A 22,918-nucleotide genomic window follows, 5' to 3' on the forward strand; every position below is an offset into this window, starting at 1 on the left:
CAGCACAGAGACTACAAGCCCATTATCATCAATGGAGCTCCAGTGGAGAGGGTGCAGTCCTTCAAGTATCTTGGTGTCCACATCTCCTCAGACCTGACATGGGCTGCCCACATTCAGGTCCAGACCAAAAAGGCTAGGCAGCGCCTGTATCACCTACGACAACTGAGGAAGTTCAGGGTCTCTCCAAAGATCCTCAGGATTTTCTACACAGGCGCTGTGGAGAGCATCCTCACACAGAACATGACATCGTGGTTTGGGAACAGCTGTGTGAAGGACCAAAAAGCTCTCCAGAGAGTGATCCGTACAGCAGAACGCTGCTGCAGGATTGCTCTCCCCCCGCTTCAGGACACCTACACCAGGAGATGCCGGACCAGAGCAGCACAGATACTGAAGGACCCGTCCCATCCTGGCAACAAACTGTTCCAACTTCTGCAATCTGGTAGAAGGTTCCGCATCTTCCGGGCAAGGACAGAGAGACTCAAGAGGAGCTTCTATCCCCAAGCCATCCGTGCCCTAAACACACACACCTGCCCTCTCACATCATCTATAATTGACTGAGACAGGACTCTCTTCCAGACACTAAACCAAGGCACAATGTACATTTCAATTCCTTTAATTTTAAATATGTTTATATTGTCTATCCTGTAAAATAGTCAGATGTCTATTCATATTAATGTACAGAATTCACCTGCTTGCTGCTACTACTGCACATTCACCCAGTGTATATACTATATGTGTGTATGTATATATATATATATGATGTTCTTCCTCTACACACCCCCCCCAATTTTTGCACATGTCGAGGAGCGTGTCAGGCTACATTTCACTGTGTGTTATACTTGTATAACTATGCATGTGACAAATAAAGAACCTTGAACCTTGAACCTTGAAGCAGTGCAACCTTCATACTATTATGAATGAAGTTTCAGGCCCTTGAACTGCACAGGCTGATCAAAAATGTGCAATTTTTATCTTTTCATAACTTGTTAAGTAAGTAAATAAGCAGGTGAAATTTTCAGAGCTGAGAAACTGCAACCAAAGCTGCTCAAAGTGGCGCCGTCGAAAGCAAAAATCTGTTTTTGTTCAGCACAATTTCTTTAAATGTCATCAGCTTTGAGTATCGGTGTCGTGGGAAAACTGAACCAGTTTCACGTCTGTGACAAAAATGTGTCTGGCTGATCGTTCGTGTGATCAGTCATGTGAAATTGTCCAAAAGCCTCATTCAGTTATTTCTTAAACAAACAGAGCCGAAACTTTCAAATGTGCATTGCATCCCCGCTTTCCTTCCTTCCCGCCGCTTGGGTCTGATCATCGGGGAGTTTTGTGTTTGTGAGTCATTATTTTGACACAGGCTACAATTGTTAGACGAGCTTATGTATATATTTAGCCTACCACTGGTGAAAACTTTTATTTTTGTGATTAAAAATGGCTTAAAAGACTTCTGACATGATGCTATTCACCTTCAGAAGTTCAGGCTCAATCATTCACCCCTCTCTCCCCAGCCTGTGATTTTTTGACTCGATTTATTTAGTTTCTGATCTTTCTGAACATTTTTCCCAAGTTTAAAGCTCAAATCAGTGCGTTGGATACATCACAACAACTTATAGCCTGAAGCGGGTGGAGACCAGGGGAAAAGTGCACATGTAGACATTGTTATTGCCTCTCTGATCATTTCAGCATCACCTGCAGTTTAAAGGAGTGCTCATCATTTGCTCCACCACTATTTTAAAGCTTTTGTAACACAGATTTACAATATAAAAGACAAATCTACTATAGTGAAGCACTAAAGAGATTGCACCGGTTTTTGTTTAGTCATCCTTGGACAGAAGTATCTGACTATTTAGCTCCATCTGCTCATGTCTGCTGTTGGTGCTGGGCACATAGTGTTTGGTTGGTGTATCCGAACTTCCTGCTGCTGCTACACGTTTATTAGTTCATGCATCCTGTTGACAGAGTGTTAGTATTGATGCAGGTACTCTTTAGCTTTCAGCCCAGTCTGCTTTGAGTTTTGCCTCACTGGTTTCTGTCTGTGCGGAAACGAGCGCACGGGCCTGAGAGGTGACAACAGGTGGAGGTAATCGAAGAAATGTCACCCGTCCTTTCAGGGGGTGACGCTCGCATTGTGCACATTGTGTCTGCGCGAGTGGGGGCGGGGTGTTTGCGACAGGTGGAGGATGTTTGGTGGGAAGCGTCCACATTGTGTCTGTGCTGGAGCTGAACCGGGTTGGCTGTGGGTTTTGTGGATGTTTGATTTGCGTCACTGTCGCCTCTGCGTCAGCTCCTGACTTTATGCATGCACGTCTGTGTCACAGTGTGGTTGTTGCATGAGCAAGAGGCGGACCACACGACTAAATACAAGATATTTTTAAAATATGTTTGAGCAGTAATATTTGTGACACACAGAACTTTAGAAAACTCCTAAAATGTGAATACTTTCTATATTTTTCACACGTCGCCCTCCTTTCAAAGCAGGGGTGACTGTGGCTCAGGAGCCCGAGTGAGTCGACCCTGAAGGTCGGGGTCTCAGTTCTTCTAGTCTAGGGCAAGATACCCCGAGTTGACCTCAGTGCGTCCATCAGCTTGTGTGTGACTGTTGCATAGAAAAGGACGTGCTTGTATCGGTGTGCTGTCTGCATCAGCTGTTCCACTTTAGGTTTGTCTGCGCCGCTTCTACTTCTCGATCCTGTAAGTCGCATTCTGACCACCGACGAGCACTTTGTGCATTTGCACCTGATTTTATCTGGATTATTATAATTCTGACTTGAATCGCCATGAAGCCTGCATCATTGCGTCTTGTTGTTTACCTTCAGCACTGGTGTGCCGATTGAATCTGTGCACAAATGAACAGAGTTGTGAAAATGAGGAAAATGTGCATATTGGCGCTGGCTGAATACGAGCTATTGTATCAGCACAATAAAGACACTAGATACTGTAGGTTTACAGCCTAATACAGTCATACACAGATCGCAACTGGAATGAAATCAGTCTCTACTGATATGAACTGGGTAATGTGTTAGGAATGAAAGGACGCCACATTGTTTGATGGAAATGAAAGCGATCAGCCTACAGAGGGCTGAATTCAAAGTGAAAACATTTAGGTTTGTCCACTTTGCTGTAATTTCATCCTCCTGGAGCGTTATTGTGCACCAGGAGGAACCCAGGACCCACTGCACCAGACCAGTGGGACAGAGGATCCAAGGAGGCTCCAAAGTGCCGATGCCTGGCCTGTAGAAGTCTGTGCGGCCCTCTGTGGATGTGCCTCACCGGATCATTACTCACCCATCTTCAGACCACTCATGGTGAACAATGTTACAGGCAGCATAACGATCTCCATTCGTTCTCCAGACCCTTTCACGTGTGTCACATGTGCTCAGGTCCAATGGTGCCATGGAGTGAACACAAGGCCCATTAGACGACGTCAGGCCCACCCCTCACAGCAGTGAGACTGTCCTGGGAGACACACCAAACCTTCAGTGTGGGATGTGTGATGTGCCATCCTGGAAGAGTTGGACTACCTGTGTTACCTCTGCATGCTATCACCTCATGCTACCAGTAGTGACACTGACCCTACCCAAAAAACCAGTCCTACAGAATAAACCAGGTGTTGCTTTTTGGGTTGTTTCACTGTTGTCCTTCTAGTACACGTGAGCATAAATTGCTGAAGTATCCTTTGTCTCATAGAGGTGTCTTTCCACCACATATTCACAGCTGTTAAGGTCTTCATCTCGTCACATTTCTCAGCACACATCTGGATCAAAGCATTTTTTTGGTAACATGCACTGACGTGTTAAACACCAGGTTATGTTACTCAAACATACTGATTCTTCTCAGTTCTTCCTCCAGGCCTTTATTCCTGCATTTACACAGTTTTGTTTTGTTTTGTTTTTTTAAGGAAAGTGTAGTTAAATTCTGTATACGTATGCTTTTTAGCATTATTTAACATTTAATTATCTAAAAATGTTCCACTTGTAATCATTAGATTGTGATGTTGTGCAGCAAACTACGGCTAACAGAGCTGGAGCAGGAAGATCTGCAGCTGTAGAGGCCTCGAGGCAGATACTTAGTGACAGAAAGGAGCCATAATTAATGACATCTGAACTTTTTTTATGTGTCACAGATAAAGGAGCCATACAGGTATGCTAAACACAAATACAGGCATTAAAAATATTCAGCGTACAAAGCTGCTGACAGGGAATCAGCTCTGCCACGCCTCTCCTTTGGGAAGAAACATACCTAAAAGGCAGTTGCACACTGTTGCACAACTTTTCAAGGAATGATGTTGTTTAACCTGGAAATTGTACAGAAAAGATTCCACAGTGTTGTCAGGCTTAAACGTGCCCCTGATTAGGATTTTGAACTTCAGTTTTTGCTCCTGTCAGTGTCACACTTTGTTCACAAACCCAACCTTATTAAAACAGTCTTTAAAAAGCTGTTAAAAGCACTTCTATTATAGTTTGGCAATAATTAAACTGAATTGTTTCACTTCAATAACATCACCAGTATGCACATTAACAGCTTCGGGCTGTTTCCAGCCTCTCAATGGGCCTTTGGGTGTGTGTCTATTTATTAGAAGTATCTTTGCGGGAAAACCCCTGAACATTATTCCTTTCTGATAGATTTCTTCTTCTTGTGTATTTGCAACAACCTTCCTGGTCTGTGTGAGTCAGCATGAGAAGGAATAAACATGCAGATGAATGAATCTGTGTCTTAAATGAAATATTTACACTCCAGCATGTTCAGCTGACACTTTAAAGATCGCACTCATTGATATTTTTAAGTGAAATCTGCACGTGGGATGTTTCCCTGAACGCCTGAGTGAGAAAATAGATGTGGGAGTTTTCTTCCTTGTGGTATTTAGTCGTGGGTTGGAGAGTTATGTGAGGGAGTGGGGATCTCCAGGACACCTGGTGGAAACACTGGGTGGAAGGTTACAGCTGCGTGTTGGTTGAGGACTGGAGAGAAGTGGGACGGGAGGGGGGATCCCAGTTCCCTTCTGGATTTGGATCTCTCCTCCTCCTCTCCTTTTCCTCCTCTTCCTCCGGGTATCCCCTCACACTGACTCACAGACACACACTAGTTTGTCCGCCTGAGTCCAAAGTTATCGCTGCTGCAGCTCCCGGCTCCTCGGTTCAGTTCAGCTTGTGATGACACAGTGCGCCGCCGCCGCCACCGAGGCCAAGCCGGCATGCGTGAGCGCTCTCGGCGGCCTCATCAGAGCACTGAGGAGTCGGCTAAAGTCGCTCCGACAACTCCTGAGACCGAACCAGAACGGTGTCCGCTGGGAGAAACCTGGAGGGACGGTTTTAGACTGCTGTGGACCGAAGCTGTCCAGTCTGGCTGTGAGTTACTCTGCATGCGAGGCATAAAACAGTCGTCTTACATCCTCCTGGCAGTAAAAATGTGCTCATCAGCAGGTGATAAATAAGACAAGGAAGTAAATACTGCAGCTGGAGCTGTAATATTGATCCAATGCATTTGAACATTTGAAGGGGTCCTCACAGCACTGACAGCTTTGATTTCAGAGGATATTTGGCTCTAAAATTGGTGGAAACTGAGGTTTATTTTGAGTTTTCCTGCTTTTCTGAGCTCAGGTAGCAAAAGGACTGAGTCCCAGCTCGGCGTGGGTGTGCGTGTTTGTGAAATCAGCTGGTGGTGTGGTGATATTTCACAGTTCAGATTTACTGTTCATTCTGAAGAAAATGTTAATTTGATGACCTTAAAATCAAGACTGAAGTGTATTTGTTATACATATACTTATATGTAGGCAAGAATAATTCATTCATTGTGTATCTGTGTGTGTGTGTGTCTGTGTTGGGGGCTGTTAAGGCTTCAGGGGAGTCGGGTTACGTCCTCTCAAAATCTGACGTGTCCTACCATCAGCTTCAAAGGTCTTTGTTCCACAACAACATGTCAGAGTGTCGTCGATCTAATGAATACGTTTCAGCTTTCCTCTGTTCAACAGTGTCTGCCCCTGCAAAGGTCGACGATGATGCTATTTTTAGACAGTATCTCAATTGAATGTATTTGTGTTTCATGCGTGACTGAACGTTGGTATGGAGTTATGTTTGTGTCCAGGTTATGTAATCAAAAAGAACAACGACTCAGTTTTGAGAGCGAAACTTTAGCTTACTGATGTGTTTCAGTCTTAATGAATTATGAGCAACATCAAAGACTGCACATAAAATGCCGCGGGGTTGTTTTTGTCATGTTTTTTGGACAACAGCGTGGAACAGTTCGTGTTAATTAGGCCTGAAAGCGTAGCGATTCACTCACCACACGAGCACAGACTTCTTCAACAAGCTGGTGCTACAACTGACTGCGCAGCAGCGTGTATTATATCAAATATTGAAGTAAAAAACATGTTTGGAAGAGTTTAACCCAGCACAGTTCTGAAAGGATGAAATTAGCTGGGTTTGTTTTAGCAGGATGTCTCTACTGTAAAGTTGGACATTTAGGATCTATTTTTGGAGACTGCCTCAAGTGGACAGTAGAGGAACTGCAGTTTTTGGCTTTGGTAAAATCCTCAGTAAGTAAATAAGTGAAGGAGTCAGTGCAGAAGACAGAAAGTATATTTCATATAGAAGAAGAGAAAGCTAGGTTGTAAACTGAAGCATCAAGCATCCCATGAAACTACTTATACACAATATAAAAGAGGCGCCAGGATCAGCAGATTTCCTGGTCCAAAGCTAGTCAAGCATCAAGGTTGTTACCACGTGAAGTAAGATATAATACATAGTAACAAATTCTTAATAATCAAGACAAAAAACTACTCAGTTGTTGTGCTTCCTAAGTGCTTCGCCTTTGCAATAACAACATCTTACAGTTAATCGTGCAATATTTAGGAAGGAAGATATTTCACAAACGAGCTTGTTGCAACAGTGGCATCCAGTTACAGTTGAATTCAGTGAGTTTGTTAGAACAGCTCATTCAAATGTTCACAAACTCAGACTGCGCTGAGGTGTTTGACTTTATACACGGGCGGCACCGGGACTGAAAACAGCTGAATTCAAAGATTAAGAGGTGTGGCCAAGAGGTCAAGAGCAGACTGACGCACAAACACAGAGTGCTTAATTTCACAGTGAAGGGAAAATTGAGGAGAGTGAACATCTGGCCAAGACATTTTCAGTACTTTTTCTTAGTTTTCCTAAAGCTGCATAAATATAACAATACAGCAAAATATCGCAGGCTCTGTTTGCTACAAAAAACCGTCTCAGTCATGTCTGACCCCGTGATCTGCAGCATCAGCAAGTGTGGCACACTTTAATTCATAATGCACGAGGAAGTTTCCCTGAAGCCAGTCGCACGTACGGCTCGAGTTGATTTCCCGGTTGGAGCAGAGGTTGGAAACATGCGCTCAGTTTATGTTAATCTAATCTGGCGGCTGTAATGTGTCCGCCGGCGAGGTCTGCTGCTGCAGAAGTGTGTAACAGCATCACACCGACTCAATCTGGCCTCTTAATTAGATCAGACGGCAGACAGATGATGTGAGGCTGCTCCGCTGCGTCGTGGCCAGCTGTGCTTCTCAAACCTGTTTACAGGAGCTTCTGTTTGTTTGGTTTGGTACTCAAGCGTGTCAGTAAACGCATCACAGCGGATATTTCTGGACGACTGGATGAGAGAACTTTTAAATCCTGAAATGATTTTTTTAAGATTTTAGAAAACGTTTCTTTAGACCGTGCTGCGGTTGTCAGGTTCAGGTTTGTCACGTGGTGTTTGCTGTAGAGCCCAACGCCCGAAACAAGCACAGAAGGAGGTCAGAGGTCAGGAAGGACACCTGACGTTAACTCAAAAGCTTCCTAATGAATATAAAGAAAGGACAAAGTGGCAAGAGGAGACAACAGACTCTGATTTGTTGACGTTAACGGCAGAGTGTTTTACTTGGTTTGTTGTACTTGTGAGTGTTGACCTTTAAGGTAAAAATGCCAAAATGCCAATTAACACATGCATGTAAAATGGTTTTATAAGGTCTCCTGTGGCCGAGAAAACAGCTGAGCTACACCGAGTGGCATTTCGTCAGGGCAGAAAGTCAGGATCTCCTCTCTGCTCCGTCAGTTTTGACATTTGAGTTTTTCTACAAATTGTCTTGACAAATAACAGTTTTCACTTTAATGCAACTTGAAAATGCTGGTAAACAATTTAAAGCAATCTTGATATAGACTCACATATTCTAACACAAAGTGTTACGCTGTAAAAACTCAAAAACCTTTCCTGATTTAACTTCTAGCCACTGGAAATCCCACTCGGCCCCGACGATGTGCTCCAGGGTGGAGGACAGAGAGCCAAACTGTTCCCTCTCGTGTCTGTGCTGATACAAGATGGCCCAGTTTAGCTCGTTTCCTCTAAATCTTCTGCCTTGGATGGCTCAGGATGTTACGGTAGAGCTCCACACTGATGCTCAGGGATGGATTCTTTGTGTTTCTTTAACTTTAAATAGAATTTAAAAGAAAAATTAGCTTAGAAATAAAAAAGGACACAAGTTCATATGGTAGGGAGGGAGGCACTTGTTTGTGTTTTTTACAATAAAAATCCATCCTCTAATCCCTGCTAATGCCTGCACCACAGGAAGTCTGATGGGCAGGGCGCAGCGCCGATGAAGTAAGCAACAGAAAAGCTAAGCTGACAGGCAATAGATGGTGGACTTTGTGACAACTTTGAGTGTTTCCTCCTCTAGATGAACTTTGTAGACTGAAGAGTTTCTTTTAGTCCTCTTGTACGGTGGCCCTGAGAGGTCAAACACTGCAACCTAAGAAATCACCAGTAACAAGGAAAACATTACAGAAGCTCGCAAAACACATGAATCGTGCAATTAAAACACAAATGACATTACATTTTGTTTCTCCCTCACCGTACCAACAAATCCTCTGCTTCTTTTCTAAAAACAATCCTTTGAATAGTTGGGTTTCTGTTGCTTCCACAGCTGTTGGGTCATGTTATTGTCTTCCCTAATCACGTCTGGTGTGTTTTGTGTGCATTTGCTCGTGTTTATTTAGGCTGCAGTGCATTTGACCTCTCGGGGCCACCGTAATCTTGGCTTGACCTAAACACTATGAGTTTGAACTTTTAGGGAAAAGGAAATGCACTTAATTTATTACACTGTAACAGCAAAATGCAGAAGAGTAAATGCATTCATAACCTGGGAAACCAAAAGTGATTATTGAGGATACAATCCAAATATTGCCCAGCTCTATAATCCTGTGAGTGTTAAAAAACAAAACAAAAAACGAGTCTGAAACTGAAACTGAAGTAGGCGAAGTCGTACTTTAGTGTAATACCAATTTGTTCCATAAGAGGTTGCAGCGAGTCACCATAACCTTTATTTAGTGTTAAAGTTTTAAACATTTTTATTTTGAATGAAGGTCTGGAAAAAAGGTAAAGCATTGTCTGGAAGCTGGAAAAACCACAAAAAGACCAGCGACAGGTAAAACACTGCCCCCTGGTGGTGGAAGTTTTAGCTAAATTCTGCAGAGGATAGTTACAAAAACTCTTTAATGCATGTTTTTGTGCCAGTTTAACGTCTGTGGTGGTCAGAAGCCCCACCCACCTGTCGTTCATGCACCTGGATTGTGAAGGGCCAATCAGAAGAAAGTTGGGTTAAACAGGGAGGAGCTTGCTTCAGACGGAGGATGAGTTCATTATCAGATAAATCACACAAGGCCTCTCTAGTAGAGTCCAAGAATAAGAGTGTGGAGCTGAACATGAGCAGATCAGATCACCGGTAATTAGTTCAGTCATTGATCAGCAGGGTTTCTTTGGTGTTTAGCTGCTCGTGTGTGTGTGTGTGTGTGTTTGTGTGTGTGTGTGCACGCGCAGAAATGAACCGTAACAGCAGAGGGAAGTTGGAAAAACCATCAGTGTGTTTTTATATATAAGAAGTAAATATAAGATAATGAGGATAATAACAGGTAAAAGAAGCATTTAACATGTGTGGGGGCATGCAGGTGTGCGTATACCTGTGTGTTATTTATATTTGTGTGTGTATCTGTGTGTCTGTGTGTGTGTGCTTGGTGCACAGGTGCAGGGTTTGCAGTTTTAATCCTGTGATTAAGAGGTGCTACATGAGCATCCTGTCGCTGCAGCTCTGATCCTCCATCTGCGTTCTGACTCACACACACACACACACACACACACACACACACACACACACACACACACACACACACATATATTCAAAACGTCAACAATGCGAAACCCGTCAGTTTTTCTCCGTCTATTTTCGTCAGTCAGCAGTGTCCAAATTGTTTTTGTGCGTTTATCAGCTGTTTGCAGCTCTCAGCCTCAGTCTGGATGTTTGGTCTCATTTACATAGAGCGCTGTGAAGTTAGCGCGAAGAGCTGAATAATATTTGACTCTGAACTAGCTGTTAAACTTTTTCTCTTTTTTTCCTGTTTCAGAATAATCACCCTCATATAAGCACGACTGGTCCTTGTATAGTTAAAATATAGTTAATATAGTTATATTTCATAAACCAAAATATATTTTATGTGTGACTAAATAAAAGCCCACTTTAAGGAAAACAGTTAATGAGGCAGCTAATGTAACAACATTTTAGTAAAACTAACAATTTTTGTTGCGTTGATAAAAATATTAAAAAGAAGTTATATATAAATTATTTCAAAGGATATTTTGAAGTTGAAAGTAATGATGCTCACATATGACAGACATGGTTATGATAAAAAAAAGATACTTACTTATACTTTTAGGAAACTGGAAGTTTAATTGTGATTAAACTGGAAATATGGAAGTAAGAAAGAAGACGTGAGCTGAGCTAAAGCCACGGTCAGGCAGGGTTAAGCTTTGAAGCAGTGATAGAAGTAAAGGAAAGTTGGGATGCTGAAAGGTAATGAGTGGATCAGCAGGCAGGTTGGAGTAATTCACATCCTGTTTCTCTCACAGCTGCTTGTTTAGGCTCAAGAAAAAACACAAAAAACACTTTGGCTGGTGATCGTATCCAAATGTGTGTATTTGACCATAAAATGTAACTGTGCTAATCAGCTGTGCTTTTATGCCTCATACCAAGTTTGAGCCATAAAGTTATGCAAATAAAATAATGTCAGTGTAAATAAAGGTGAGTGCACAGTGAACCACAGCTTCCTGTTAAATAAGAGCCCGAAGAAATCATAAAGATGGCAGAGGATGCGAGCGCATCAGCCGCTGCAGCGGTGGTTTCTGTGTGCAGGGAGAGTTTAAATACCAGCGCTGGAAAGCAGCGTGCTGGTCGTCCTCAAAAAGATTCACTGTTTACACAACCACGTGTTGAAAAACAGACGGCGAGAGCCTCTGACTAACGAGGATTAGCCATGAAAAGCGGTGTTTAAGTGACTCACGGGTGACGGCGAGCGTGAAGGTTGCTGCCTGTACGAGCGCTGTCCAGGGAGAAAACTGAAAGATTATGCCTGGCAAAGAGTCGGGCTTTACATGAGGCAGTAACTTGTGTTTTTATGGATCATTTAAGGAGTCACTCCATAGCTTTATGTGCTGCTGTCCAGGCCCATGTCCTCTTTAATGATTGAACCTTTGATATGTTTGAAAGAAGCATTTTATTCATAGAAAAATATCCAAGCTGAGGCTCACAGCTTTAGTACTTGTTACGTTTCATTACTTGTTTTGGACACATTTCAGGCACTGAAGAGATCTCTAAAGTCCTCAGTGAAAGGCAGTAATACATCTTATATGGTACTTTTACTCAAGTAGAGCATCTGATTACTTTTTCCACGTCTATTACACGTCCCTCCCGACTCCAGCGTGTGACTTTCCGATGAGAAAGAGGCAGAGAGGAGAGAGGGAGAGGTGTGATCCGGGGAAGAGAGGTGAGAACGGTTCAAATAAAGATAGAAAAGGCGAGAGAATCAGAGGGAACGAGGGAGGAAAGTAGGGAGGGAGCGAGGCGAGGATTTCTCAGAGGGAGAGAGAGGTAGGCGCAGAGAGGGAGAGGCAGAGGAGGAAGTGTCAGGGACGAGCAGAAGCCGGCGCCGGCTCCAGTCGATGCTCGGGAGCAATGTTAGCACCGCAGAGCCTGATCCGCAGCCGGGACTACAGGATCCATAATGCACTGGGACACCCCGCAGCGAGCAGGTCACCCACCTGGGAGCTGCAGGTATGAGGAGCAGGAGGAGGTGGGTGGAAATAAAGAGGATGGAGCACAGAGCAGAGCAGGGAGGATGATGGGAAAGTGGAAAGAGGTTGGAAATGCGGGGCGGGATTGTTTACCTGTTGTCCGGTTTACTGCATGAGTATCCCGAGGAAGGGCGGGCTCTTCAGGAGGAGACGAAGGCTGAAGGATGGATGATGGCGCTGAGCACAAACAGACATGCAGTGAGGCAACGTTAGTCAGCCAGCTACAGCGGGAAGCAGGTATCGGGGGTGGCTCCACGACAACTCTGTGTGTCTGTGTGTGTGTTGTCATGTCCTGCTGCGAGGATGACGAACGCTCAGGAAGCCTGCTCAACCTGTTCTGTGATTCAGGGAGATGTGAAGGAGCCGGGACGAAAGGGAACTCTGATGGGAGCTGTTGTGTTTTTAATCCCCGACCCTTCTTTTCCCAGAAATCCTTTCAAAATAAAACTCAGAAAAAACAAGTCAGAACTTGTTCCACTGATAGTGTCAGTGTAGCAGAGACATGAGGTCTGTCAGTGCCTGATTGGTGCTGCTGCACAGGGGTGTTTCCTGGATGTGTTTGAATGAACCAAGGCCAGGCGGCGGGCTCTCAGGATATCAGTGTTTGATCAGAAGTAAGTAAAGTGTAGAAAATTGCCTCAGACGGGGTTTGAAAGAGGCTGTTATGGAGGCGACCGAGCACATTACCACAAGTGGTTCGCATATGCAGTCATGAGAAAGAGGAAGTGCATCCTCTTTCAAATCTCGGGTTTCATGTATCAGGACATAATACAAAAACATCATCTGGTCGTTAACAGCTTGTAAAGTTATCTAAATGATTAATTAAAAATAGAGCTAAAATCCAGAAGCGGTGTGTGAAAACTGAGCACACCCCACAGTTGGACCGCCTTTAGTGGCAACAACTTGAAGTAATCGTTTTCTGTGTGACTTTGTCAACCTCACACATTGTTGTGGAGGAATTTTGGCCCACAGTTCAGTGAAGTTTGTGAACACTTGTTTACTCACAGCTGTCTTAAAGTCCCACCGCAGCGTTTCAGTCGGGCTGAGGTCTGGACTTTGACTGGGCTCTGCTGCCGTAGATTTGCTGCTGTCCTCATTCTCCTCAAGCTTTAGCTGTGAGACACGTGGCCTCACATTCGACTCCAGAATAGAGTTCAGTGGAGTTCACGGTCAACTCAGTGTCTGCAGAACAAGCCCAAACCATCAGCCCTCCACCGCTGTGCTGACAGCTGCTATGATGTGTTTGTTCTCGTCTGTCCAAACCACTTTGTTCCACAAGTCTTTTGATTTCTTCAGATGCAGCTTTGCAAACCTCAGCTGTGCTGCCATGTTCTTTGTAGAGACGGGAGCCTTTCTGCTGGGATGAACTCTAACACTTAACTGAGATCTGTAGAGTCTGACGAGTATTGCACGATCTTGTCCTTGGGGTGAATTTGCTGGGACGTCCGCTCCCAGATTGGCAGCGTGTTTTGAATGTTTTGCTCTTCTCACTGTAGAGTGACGGACTTCAGATTGTTAGCAGGCTTCCCTTAGCAGCCAGATGGGCAGCAACTGTGGCTTCTCAAAGTATATCTGAATGCTTCACACCTGCAAACTCCTGCTTTCATAGAGCTGCTCGCAGTGATGGTGATCAGTTATTCAATGCATTTGATTAGCAGCACCTGGCTCCTACTCACCCTCCTGATTCCTGTGAATGCAGTGAGGATTCTGCGTTTTAGTTTATCTGTTTAGTACAAATATACGAACAAAAGATTTGCATTTATTTAATATTAAAAGCTGTTATATTCAGTCACACTGTTTACACGTCTGAGGCTTTTATTGTGAAAATTAAAACAAAATTAAAGCCTTCTTCGTGATTTTCACACAAAAACAAACTTACTCAGGCTGCACTCTGTGCTGTATCTCAGCGGCTGCAATGCATCATGGTCTATTAAAGCTAAAGTGGGTGCAGAAATTGATCTCCTGCCTCCTGTAATGGCTGAATTTTGAGTAGAGGATAAATGCAAAGTCACCTCCGTGTATTAATGGATGTTTACTTTAGGACTTTTTCCGCTGCCAGAAATGTTTATGGACGTCGGTCTGCACATCCATCAATAACCTGAAGCGTGCTACGGAACAAGCTATTAAAATAGCAGAACTTCACTTACCAAAACTGGAAGATAAACATCTCGGATGGCCTGTAAAGCTCAGTAATCCATATCATATGTCAGATGATGCTTTAAAAGTGCTCCAAAAGGCACCAAACAGTTGAAAGGCCCGGCTTATTGACCTCGATTAGTTGGAGGTGATGCAGAGCAGACAACCGTCCCCTAAAGCTGCCCCTGCTGGGATGCAGTCAAAATAGCCTCAGCTCCAACGCCAGTGTCCAGATAGTTGAGTTATAAATAAACTCATCGAGACCAAAGCAGTTAATCTATCCGACTGTAAACATGTTTATTTCTGCTGTAAATTTGGACATTTCAACATGGGAGCCTATGGAGACTGACTCAGGTTTGGAGCCTCAAGTGGCCACTAGAGGAACTGCAGTTTTCATTTTGCAGCTTTTTGGCTGCTATTTGGTAGAAATGGAGTATTTTTAGAGCTGTTTAACTTACAGCCAAGAATTACTGACCTCTGACCTCTTCAGACCTTAGTAATTATACCGAACTTCAATCCGTGTGTGTGTTTCAGGATGACGTCCCGATTAAGGAGATCAGCATCACTCACCACGTGAAGGAAGGGTCGGAAAAGGCCGACCCTCGGCAGTTCGAGCTGCGCAAAGTCCTGGGACAGGGCTCGTTTGGAAAGGTGCGTATGTGTGTGTTTTCATGGACTTATCATTGTGTGTGTGGGCGGGGCGGGGGGGTAAAGTGTCAGTTTTACTTCCACTCAATTCTCCTGTAACGTTTCCCTCGTGCCAGTGTTTGAGAGTGAGTTGCTATGGTGATGGCAGGCTGAGGGCCCTTCACTCTCGCACTCAGTATCATCGTCTTTATGAAAGAGCAATTAGCCTCCTGCTTGGGCTGCGAGTGTGTGTGTGTGTTTATGTTAATCTTCATGAGTGCGACCTGGATAATGGGAACAACCCAAACAAACTCTCATCCTCACACAGAAACAAACGACACTCACAGTGTGCATAACGACATCCAGCACTTACATTTAATCAGTAAAGATGATTTATTATTATTTCTCTGTGTGTGTGTGTGTGTGTGTGTGTGTGTGTGTGTGTGTGTGTGTGTGTGTGTGTGTAGGTGTTTCTGGTGAGGAAGATGACAGGACCGGACGCTGGTCAGCTGTACGCCATGAAGGTGTTGAAGAAAGCCACACTGAAAGGTAGAAACAGCAGAGCCATTAAACACTAAAACCAGCAACAACACCACGGACTGTGTTTGTATATAAAAGATGGCCACGCCCACCACTTTGTCTCAAAATGCTCCAAAGGGCAATAAAACTGTCATGGAGTGTGGGTGGAGCGGACTTGAAATCAGAAAGAGACAGTGAATTTGTTTACAGTGCAAAATAATAACAGTTCAGTGTGGAGTCGCGGCGCCCCGTGGTGAATTCTCCCGGCTCCCGAAAGTGCAGTTTGGCGATGTGAAGGCAGGCGACACTCCGTGCATTCATTCCCCACTCGTGATTCAGCTCCCGTGTTTTCCTCTCCACTTCCTGGTGCGAAAGACAAAAAAGAGTGAGAAGCTTTCCGAGATTAGAAACAACACACCATCTAAACTGTCTAATGATCCAGCGCTGACTGAAGCCTGGTCACAGCGTTAAATACATCGGCGTCAGACAGTAATAATTCACCGCAGCTGGTGTGTTGATTAATCGCCGGTGTGGAGAAAACTCAGAGCGGAGCTACTTCCGGTCGGCGCTTCCGCCTCCGGGGGAGTGCGGCTCCATCAAAATAAAAACACACAAATGAGTAGGTCGCCCGGCAGGTTGCATTCACTGCATTTTAGAGCGATGAGTAAATTCACTCCCGCACAGATGTAATGAAGGGAACAAATATGCTTAGATATCAAAACAGTTCTTGTAGCTGGCTGGTTACGCCTGGAGACCGAGATTGGTTGCAAAGTTCGCTTTGGTTGCTGGCAGATCGGCACAGTCTGTACTTTGTATGGAAGATTCAGCTAAAGTTTATTTATATAGCATCAAATCACAACAACAGTCTCCACGAGGTGCTTTGTATTATAAGATAAACACAATATAACAGAGAAAACTCACCTGGTGACAGTGGGAAGGAAAAACTCCTTCAGAGAGCTGCAGACGACTCTTGCCTTCAAAGTAAAAGTTGTGCCTTGAAAAGTCACTTAAACACATTAAACGTTAACGCTCAGCACTTTTTATCCTTTTATTCATTTCTAAGTTAATTTAGCTCCATTTAAAAATTAATTTAGGAAGCTAATGTGCAGAGAGAGAGAACCGAAATAAGTTCTTTAAATGAGCTTTGACTCAAGTCAGACGCCATCTGCTGCTCCTTTGTTTAGCATCCTCTTCTTTCTTACTCATTTCTCTTTCCCCTTCTTATTTTTCTCTTTCATGCTGCATATTTTCTTCACTCTTCTCCGTGACCCAGTTACTCCTTTGCAGCCAAAACAGAAACCGAACAACGGAGGCCGCGATTGATCTGCTGATTCTGTGTTTTCTGCTCTGTGTGCGTTTCCAGTGCGTGACCGGGTCAGGACGAAGATGGAGAGAGACATCCTGGTGGAGGTCAACCATCCCTTCATCGTCAAACTGCACTACGGTGAGTCAGCCAATAGCAGAGCTCTGTGAAGAGGAGTCACCGGCCAATCGGAGCTCGTCTTTGAGCTTTTTAAATACTAACTCAGTTTGCTTTCGACCTCCAGCATTTCAGACGGAGGGGAAGCTCTACCTGATCCTGGATTTTCTCCGAGGAGGCGACCTCTTCACTCGTCTCTCTAAGGAGGTAACAGCAGTTTAAACCAACACAAACAGCGGGTATAGAAAGTGCCCAGCATTTCTAATCGCTATTTAAATCAGTGCATGGTGGTCCTGCACCCGTCTGAGCTGTCAGCTGCTGAAAAATAAGCCCATCCATCCATTTTCTTAACCAACTATTCAAATCGGGTCGAATGTGTGCTGGAGCCGATAGATACATATATGATAGAATAAACTAAACCCTAAAAAGTCCGAATAAGAAATTAAAAAAAGCAAGCTGAAGAAGAAAAGACTCAGGCTTTTCATTTGTCCTGCACTTACAGCATGACTGCTGCTGTTTAAGGCTACATGGTCAAATCTGGACCTGCAGTGATTAAAAAAACACACCTGTGTTTCAGGTAATGTTCACAGAGGAAGACGTGAAGTTCTACCTGGCGGAGCTCGCGCTGGCCCTCGATCACCTCCACGGGCTCGGCATCATTTACAGAGACCTCAAACCTGAGAAGTATGCACACACACACACACACACACACACACAGCCTCATGCATGTAAACAAAGCAGCGTGCAGCGTCCCGGCAGGACGATTAGGTCAGCTGCCAGGTTTCCCTCGTGGAGATCTCTAATGCAGTTAGCAAAATGGCTTTTCCAGGCCACTAATGTCTGTGTTTACGTTCAAGTCAACTCTGTTTTATTTAAACAGCACATTTAAAACGACTAGAGTTGGCCCCGTCTGTGGAGGCAGAGAAATGCAACAGAATCGATTTTAAGACTGTCAGCTGTTCTGTTATTTGGAGGCAATAACAGAAACGCCTGCTCACCTTTGGTCTTCAGGTTAGGGGCTGTGAGCTGATCGCAGAGAGTTGGAGATCCTGACGCAGGGCTTTAAACACAAGTAGTAAAACTTTTAAATGGCAGTGCAGTTGAGCTCAGACTGCAGCGACGTCTTGTGTTTACTTTGTCGGGCAGCTGAGCCTGTGAGTCAGAGAGAGTGCAGCTGGACCATCAGAGCTACAGAAGTCTAACGGAGAGGTGATGAAGGTGAACCATCACAGCAGAGGTCAGGGAAAGTGCAAAGTTAGCAGGAATAGTCCTTTAACCAGGGGTGTCAAACATAAGGCCCGGGGGCCAGAATCGGCCCAACAAAGACTCCAGTGCGGCCCAGTGGACGGCTTTGGAAAATGTGAACATGGGGCATAAATGTTGGACTTTGAACTGTAGCTTCATACGTTTTACAGCTTTTCCTGCTGATAACGACCTCCACCTCCCATGGCCAGTCATACCAGAGTCATTAACCCATTATGTACCATAGTTTGGCAGGCTTGCCTCTTTACATGACTGTAACTCTGCTACTGTTTGTTCAAAACAAAGAAGAAAAACTGTTAAATCCGAGTTACCTTCTCTGCAGGGTACACGTTCTTTCTTACAATGTCAGCCCAAAGTGTCGTGCTGGCAGGTTTCTTTCATTTCTTCATCATGTAGAAAAACTGAGGCATAATGTTGGAAGTTCTTTTTTACAAATCTCAGGGAATACTTGTGTAATTAAACTTCTTTACACGGACATGAAGGCTGTGCGTGTGCCCACGATGTGAAGTGAGTTTGACGTCCCTGCTTTCAAACAAGCCTCCATGCTATAATTTAATGACGTGCCATTATGGGGAGCTGCTGTCTGCCCCACAAATCTTTAAGTCTGGTCTCCAGAATCTTGCCTGTGAAAGCTCAGTCATGACATGAAGGCTGTAAGTGCACAATCACACTGAGTAATGCAGCATTTGAAACAGTCTTCTGTTGTTTCAGCATCCTGCTCGATGAGGAGGGACACATCAAGCTGACCGGTGCGTAACCTTACACCTTTTTCTGTTTCCTCACGCGTACCCCTGCCGCTGTGCACAGATACTTACTGCTGCTTTCTCTGTGTTTTTATCATGCAAAGCTGGCACTCATCTTTGTACATGTGTGTGCGTTTGTGTGCTCAGACTTCGGCCTCAGCAAGGAGTCGATAGACCACGAGAACAAGGCCTACTCTTTCTGCGGCACGGTGGAGTACATGGCTCCAGAGGTGGTGAACAGGCGAGGACACACGCACAGCGCCGACTGGTGGTCGTACGGCGTTCTCATGGTGAGAGTCCCAAATAATCCGATTGCAATAAATCTTATCGCACTCATTGTGTCGTATCAGCAGTCCTGCGGTCTCAGGTGAGCTGTAATGAGGTTTTCTCCTGGCAGCTCAAATTATTTGGAGCTGTTTGCAAGCTGATAACATTTTTAAATCCTCCGTGGTTCCCACGTAAACATTGTTGCACAAAAAGCCACAAATTACATTTAAATTTGTGTTAGTACAGCTCAAAAGCCCCGACATTTATGAGGAGGTAAACATCCATCCATCTGTTTTCTGCCACTTATCAGTTACAGCAGAGAAGCTCCTGCTCCCTGGCTTCTTTTCCTGGCTCTTCTCAGAGGGACACTGAGGCTTTCTGAAGCCAGCTGAGAGATTTGTTCTCTCTGGCATGTCTGGGTCTGCTTTGGGGCCTCCTCTCAGTTAGGCAAGCTTGAAAAACCTCAAAAGGAAGGCGTCCAGAAGGCATCCTTATCAGATGCACAAACCACCTCAGCTGGGTCCTTTTGACATGAAGGATGTCGGAGCTCCTCAGCCAGTCTTAACCCAGACCCCCCACAGAGGAAGCTCGTTTCTGCGGCTTCTTTTCTTTGGGTTACCACACGCAGCTTAAGTATAAAACACAGCAACTTTAGAACCGATAAGATATTTAAGATTTACTATAGTGATATATCGGACAATAGTTCACAGCTTTAACAAGCCAACGAGCAAGTTTGATCCCAGGTCGTCAGGTGGTTGTAGTTTGTGGCAGGGAAGCTGCAGAGTGCCCCCTGGTGGACAAACTGTGCACCACAACACTCATAAGATGGCTGAAGGATGTTTCTCTCTTCTTTACGTCTGTAGTTGTCATTTATTTATTATATGCCATTATAAATGTCGATACCAGATGATGTCAGCTCGGTCGGGTAGATACGTTGATGTTTCCACAGATATTTGTAAAGAGACGATTTTTTTCTAACTTTGGTTCTGTACTTAAACACAATGAATTTTAAATTAAACGAATCGGTTAAAGTTCAGACTTCCAGCTTTACTTCAGCGGGCTGAAGTAAAAGATTTCATTTATAATATATTAAAGAATTTATAATGCAAACTAAATGGACGAGTTAAAGAACTGAAAACGAAATGTTCATTTCTAATACTTGGTTGAAAACCCTTTGCTGGTAATGACAGCCTGACGTGTTGGACTCATGGACATCACCAGATGCTGGGTTTCCTGGATGTGAGCAGACAGTATGCCTCTTCTGTCCTGTGTCACATCATCAATGAACACCAGTGTCCCAGTGACGCTGGCAGCCATGCAAGTCAGAGCCTTCACAGTGCAGATGATGTGGTATGCTAGTAGAAGGTACAATCTGGCTTTTGTGTTCCTGAGGTTGTGAGTGGCTTGCACCTGTAGACGGAGGAGGAGTTTCTCTTCACCATGGAAACGATTCTGCGATCATCCACCACTGTCCTCCACCAGCTCTTTTTGCGCTGTCGAGTGCACCAGTGCTTTCTTTCTTTGTAGATTTTGATATTGTAGCAATTTCTCAGATGAGTTTTTTCTGCCTTCGCAGCTTAAGGATGGCGTGACCACATGTTGTCTGTTCATAGCAAAATCTTCCAAATGCAAGCACCACACCTCAAATCAACTCCAGGCCTTTTATCTGCTTAATTGAAATGACATAACGAAGGAATTGCCCACACCTGCCCATGAAATAGCCTTTGAGTGAAGTGTCCAATTACTTTTGGCCCCTTTAAAAACAGGGTGGCACATGTTAAGGAGTTGAAACTCCTAAACCTTCATCCAGGTTGAATGTGGACACTCTGAAATGAAAGTTGAGTCTACACATTATACTCATGTCCACAATAAAACTAAGTTTCAATAAACAGGTAACAAAAACCTAACTGTATATGTACTGGATGCAGAAAGTGAGTTTTTTGCTGATCCTGAGGCCAAAGAGGTGAGAAAACATGGGCTGTGTTCACAGGAACAGACCATGAGACAAAGAGGAGGGCGTGACTCTTAGATTAACGAATACACACAGGCGCACATAATCAAACTGATTTTCAGTGGTTATTCTTTATTTTGAGCCGTATGCTGGATGTTTTATCAGTAAAATGTCAACAGAACTTGAGGACTATTAAGTATAAAAGTATCTTAAGCTTCCTGTTTTCTGATCATATTGCACATTGTTATATCAGATCTGTCCTAAAAACTCATTAATTAATAAGCGTGATGGTGTCCTGTTCTCTCACAGTTTGAGATGCTGACGGGAACGCTGCCATTTCAAGGAAAAGACCGGAAAGAGACGATGACCATGATCCTCAAGTAAGACACCTTACACTCCTCTCCGATCCCCACCCTGCAGCTTTTATTTGAGCTCCCTGTACATCCGAGAAGAGACGGAGAGAGAGAGAGAAAGTACAAGGCGAGTCAGCCCAGGGGAGGATTTTTATTAGAGGAGACAGAGTGCAGCACTCAGGAGGAAGAGGAGGATGAGGACTGGATGGACTGAGATCATCTCAGAATGTGCTGATAGCTCTTCATAAAAGAGAGAAAATAATCATGTTGCAGTCGGTGAGAATTAAAGGAAATATTAACCCCTCCTTCTTCCTCTCTCGCTCTCTTTTGACTCTCGGTATCCGCCCGGGGGGAAAGCTGCTGAGCAGACTCTGCAGAGTGCTGAGTGTGCTTCCTGTGTCACATCGACATGTTTCTGTCTAGTCTTTCAGATGCTGGGTACACAATACAGAGCATTCGATATGTTTCTCTCTCCGTTTCATCCCCCCTGCTGCCTTTCTCTGTGTCCATCACAGGGCCAAGCTGGGAATGCCGCAGTTTCTCAGCTCCGAAGCTCAGAGTCTCCTCAGGAACCTTTTCAAGCGAAACCCCGGCAACAGATTAGGTAAAACCTGCACACACGAGGCACGTTGAGAGGGTGTTCAATGGGTTTGTGGTTATGGAAGCATTTTCTTAGAATATTCTTCTAAAGTTTATTTATTAAAGCACCCAGTGAGATTAAATAATGACAAAAATGGGAGTTCTCAGTTTTGAGCTCTCTGTAATCCTGGAGATACTTCCAGCAGATTTTCAGTTACAAGTCTACCTGTTTAATCACCCCATGTGACCCTGAGCTGGCGCCCTGTGTCACCCTCTTTGCCAGTGAATTCGCTGCCCCTCCTCGTCACACATCCAAACCACCTCAGCCTCATTTCTAATCCCGTCCGTCCTCGTCACTCATAAATAAAATCTGAGCACCTCCAGCTCTGCCAGCTGTCTTTTTGTCAGTTACATCACAGCCCCGTTCTGAGCCCAGTTTGAGCTTCGGCAGGTGTCTCGACCGTGTCTGCATGCATAAATGCACCGTTTAGTTGTTGCCATGTGATTGGCTGATTAAGATGCTTAGTACTGCTTAATAATTACAATCCAGCGATTGAGCCGTGGCTTTTGAGGCTCTCGACATGCCGTGCTACACGTGTCACATGCTCGGCAGGTGGGAATGTTTCGAGCTGCCTTCACCGCTGAGGGCACCAAACACAACCCGAGGGCCCCCGGAAGCCACAGGTTCATATTTACTGCATGCAACACCTGCATCTGTTACGCTGTGTAATTCACACAGCGTAACATTCAGCCCTTTATGGTGTTTGTGTTTTTCTGTGGAGATTAGCTCCAAACAAAGTCTCCGCGGGTCTCGTGCAGCCTGTGGAAATGTGATTACAGCAGCATCGGGCTCACTGTCGGTGCGGTGTTTGTTTTAGGAGCTGGGCCGGATGGAGTGGAGGAGATCAAGAGGCATCATTTCTTCAGCACCATCGACTGGAATGTC

At 44.5% G+C, this 22,918-nt stretch overlaps 1 protein-coding gene across 3 annotated transcripts in view; it reads left to right on the plus strand.

The window, feature by feature from the left end:
* Positions 1-22,918, plus strand: part of rps6ka3b (ribosomal protein S6 kinase A3b) — a 66,377-nt gene that overhangs the window by 33,029 nt on the left and 10,430 nt on the right. For all 3 annotated transcript variants that reach the window (XM_085287586.1, XM_085287588.1, XM_085287587.1), the window contains 10 exons: positions 14,785-14,901; positions 15,345-15,426; positions 16,760-16,840; positions 16,944-17,023; positions 17,394-17,500; positions 18,791-18,828; positions 18,970-19,112; positions 21,350-21,420; positions 21,909-21,997; positions 22,851-22,915. In XM_085287586.1, the coding sequence (XP_085143712.1) occupies positions 14,785-14,901; positions 15,345-15,426; positions 16,760-16,840; positions 16,944-17,023; positions 17,394-17,500; positions 18,791-18,828; positions 18,970-19,112; positions 21,350-21,420; positions 21,909-21,997; positions 22,851-22,915 (873 nt within the window). The remainder of the gene's footprint in view (positions 1-14,784; positions 14,902-15,344; positions 15,427-16,759; positions 16,841-16,943; positions 17,024-17,393; positions 17,501-18,790; positions 18,829-18,969; positions 19,113-21,349; positions 21,421-21,908; positions 21,998-22,850; positions 22,916-22,918) is intronic.

This window comes from Mchenga conophoros, linkage group LG9, assembly GCF_057382185.1.
Source record: "Mchenga conophoros isolate Kocher_MC1m ecotype Shallow Benthic linkage group LG9, M_conophoros_male_GT1.1, whole genome shotgun sequence".
NCBI lineage: Eukaryota > Metazoa > Chordata > Actinopteri > Cichliformes > Cichlidae > Mchenga > Mchenga conophoros.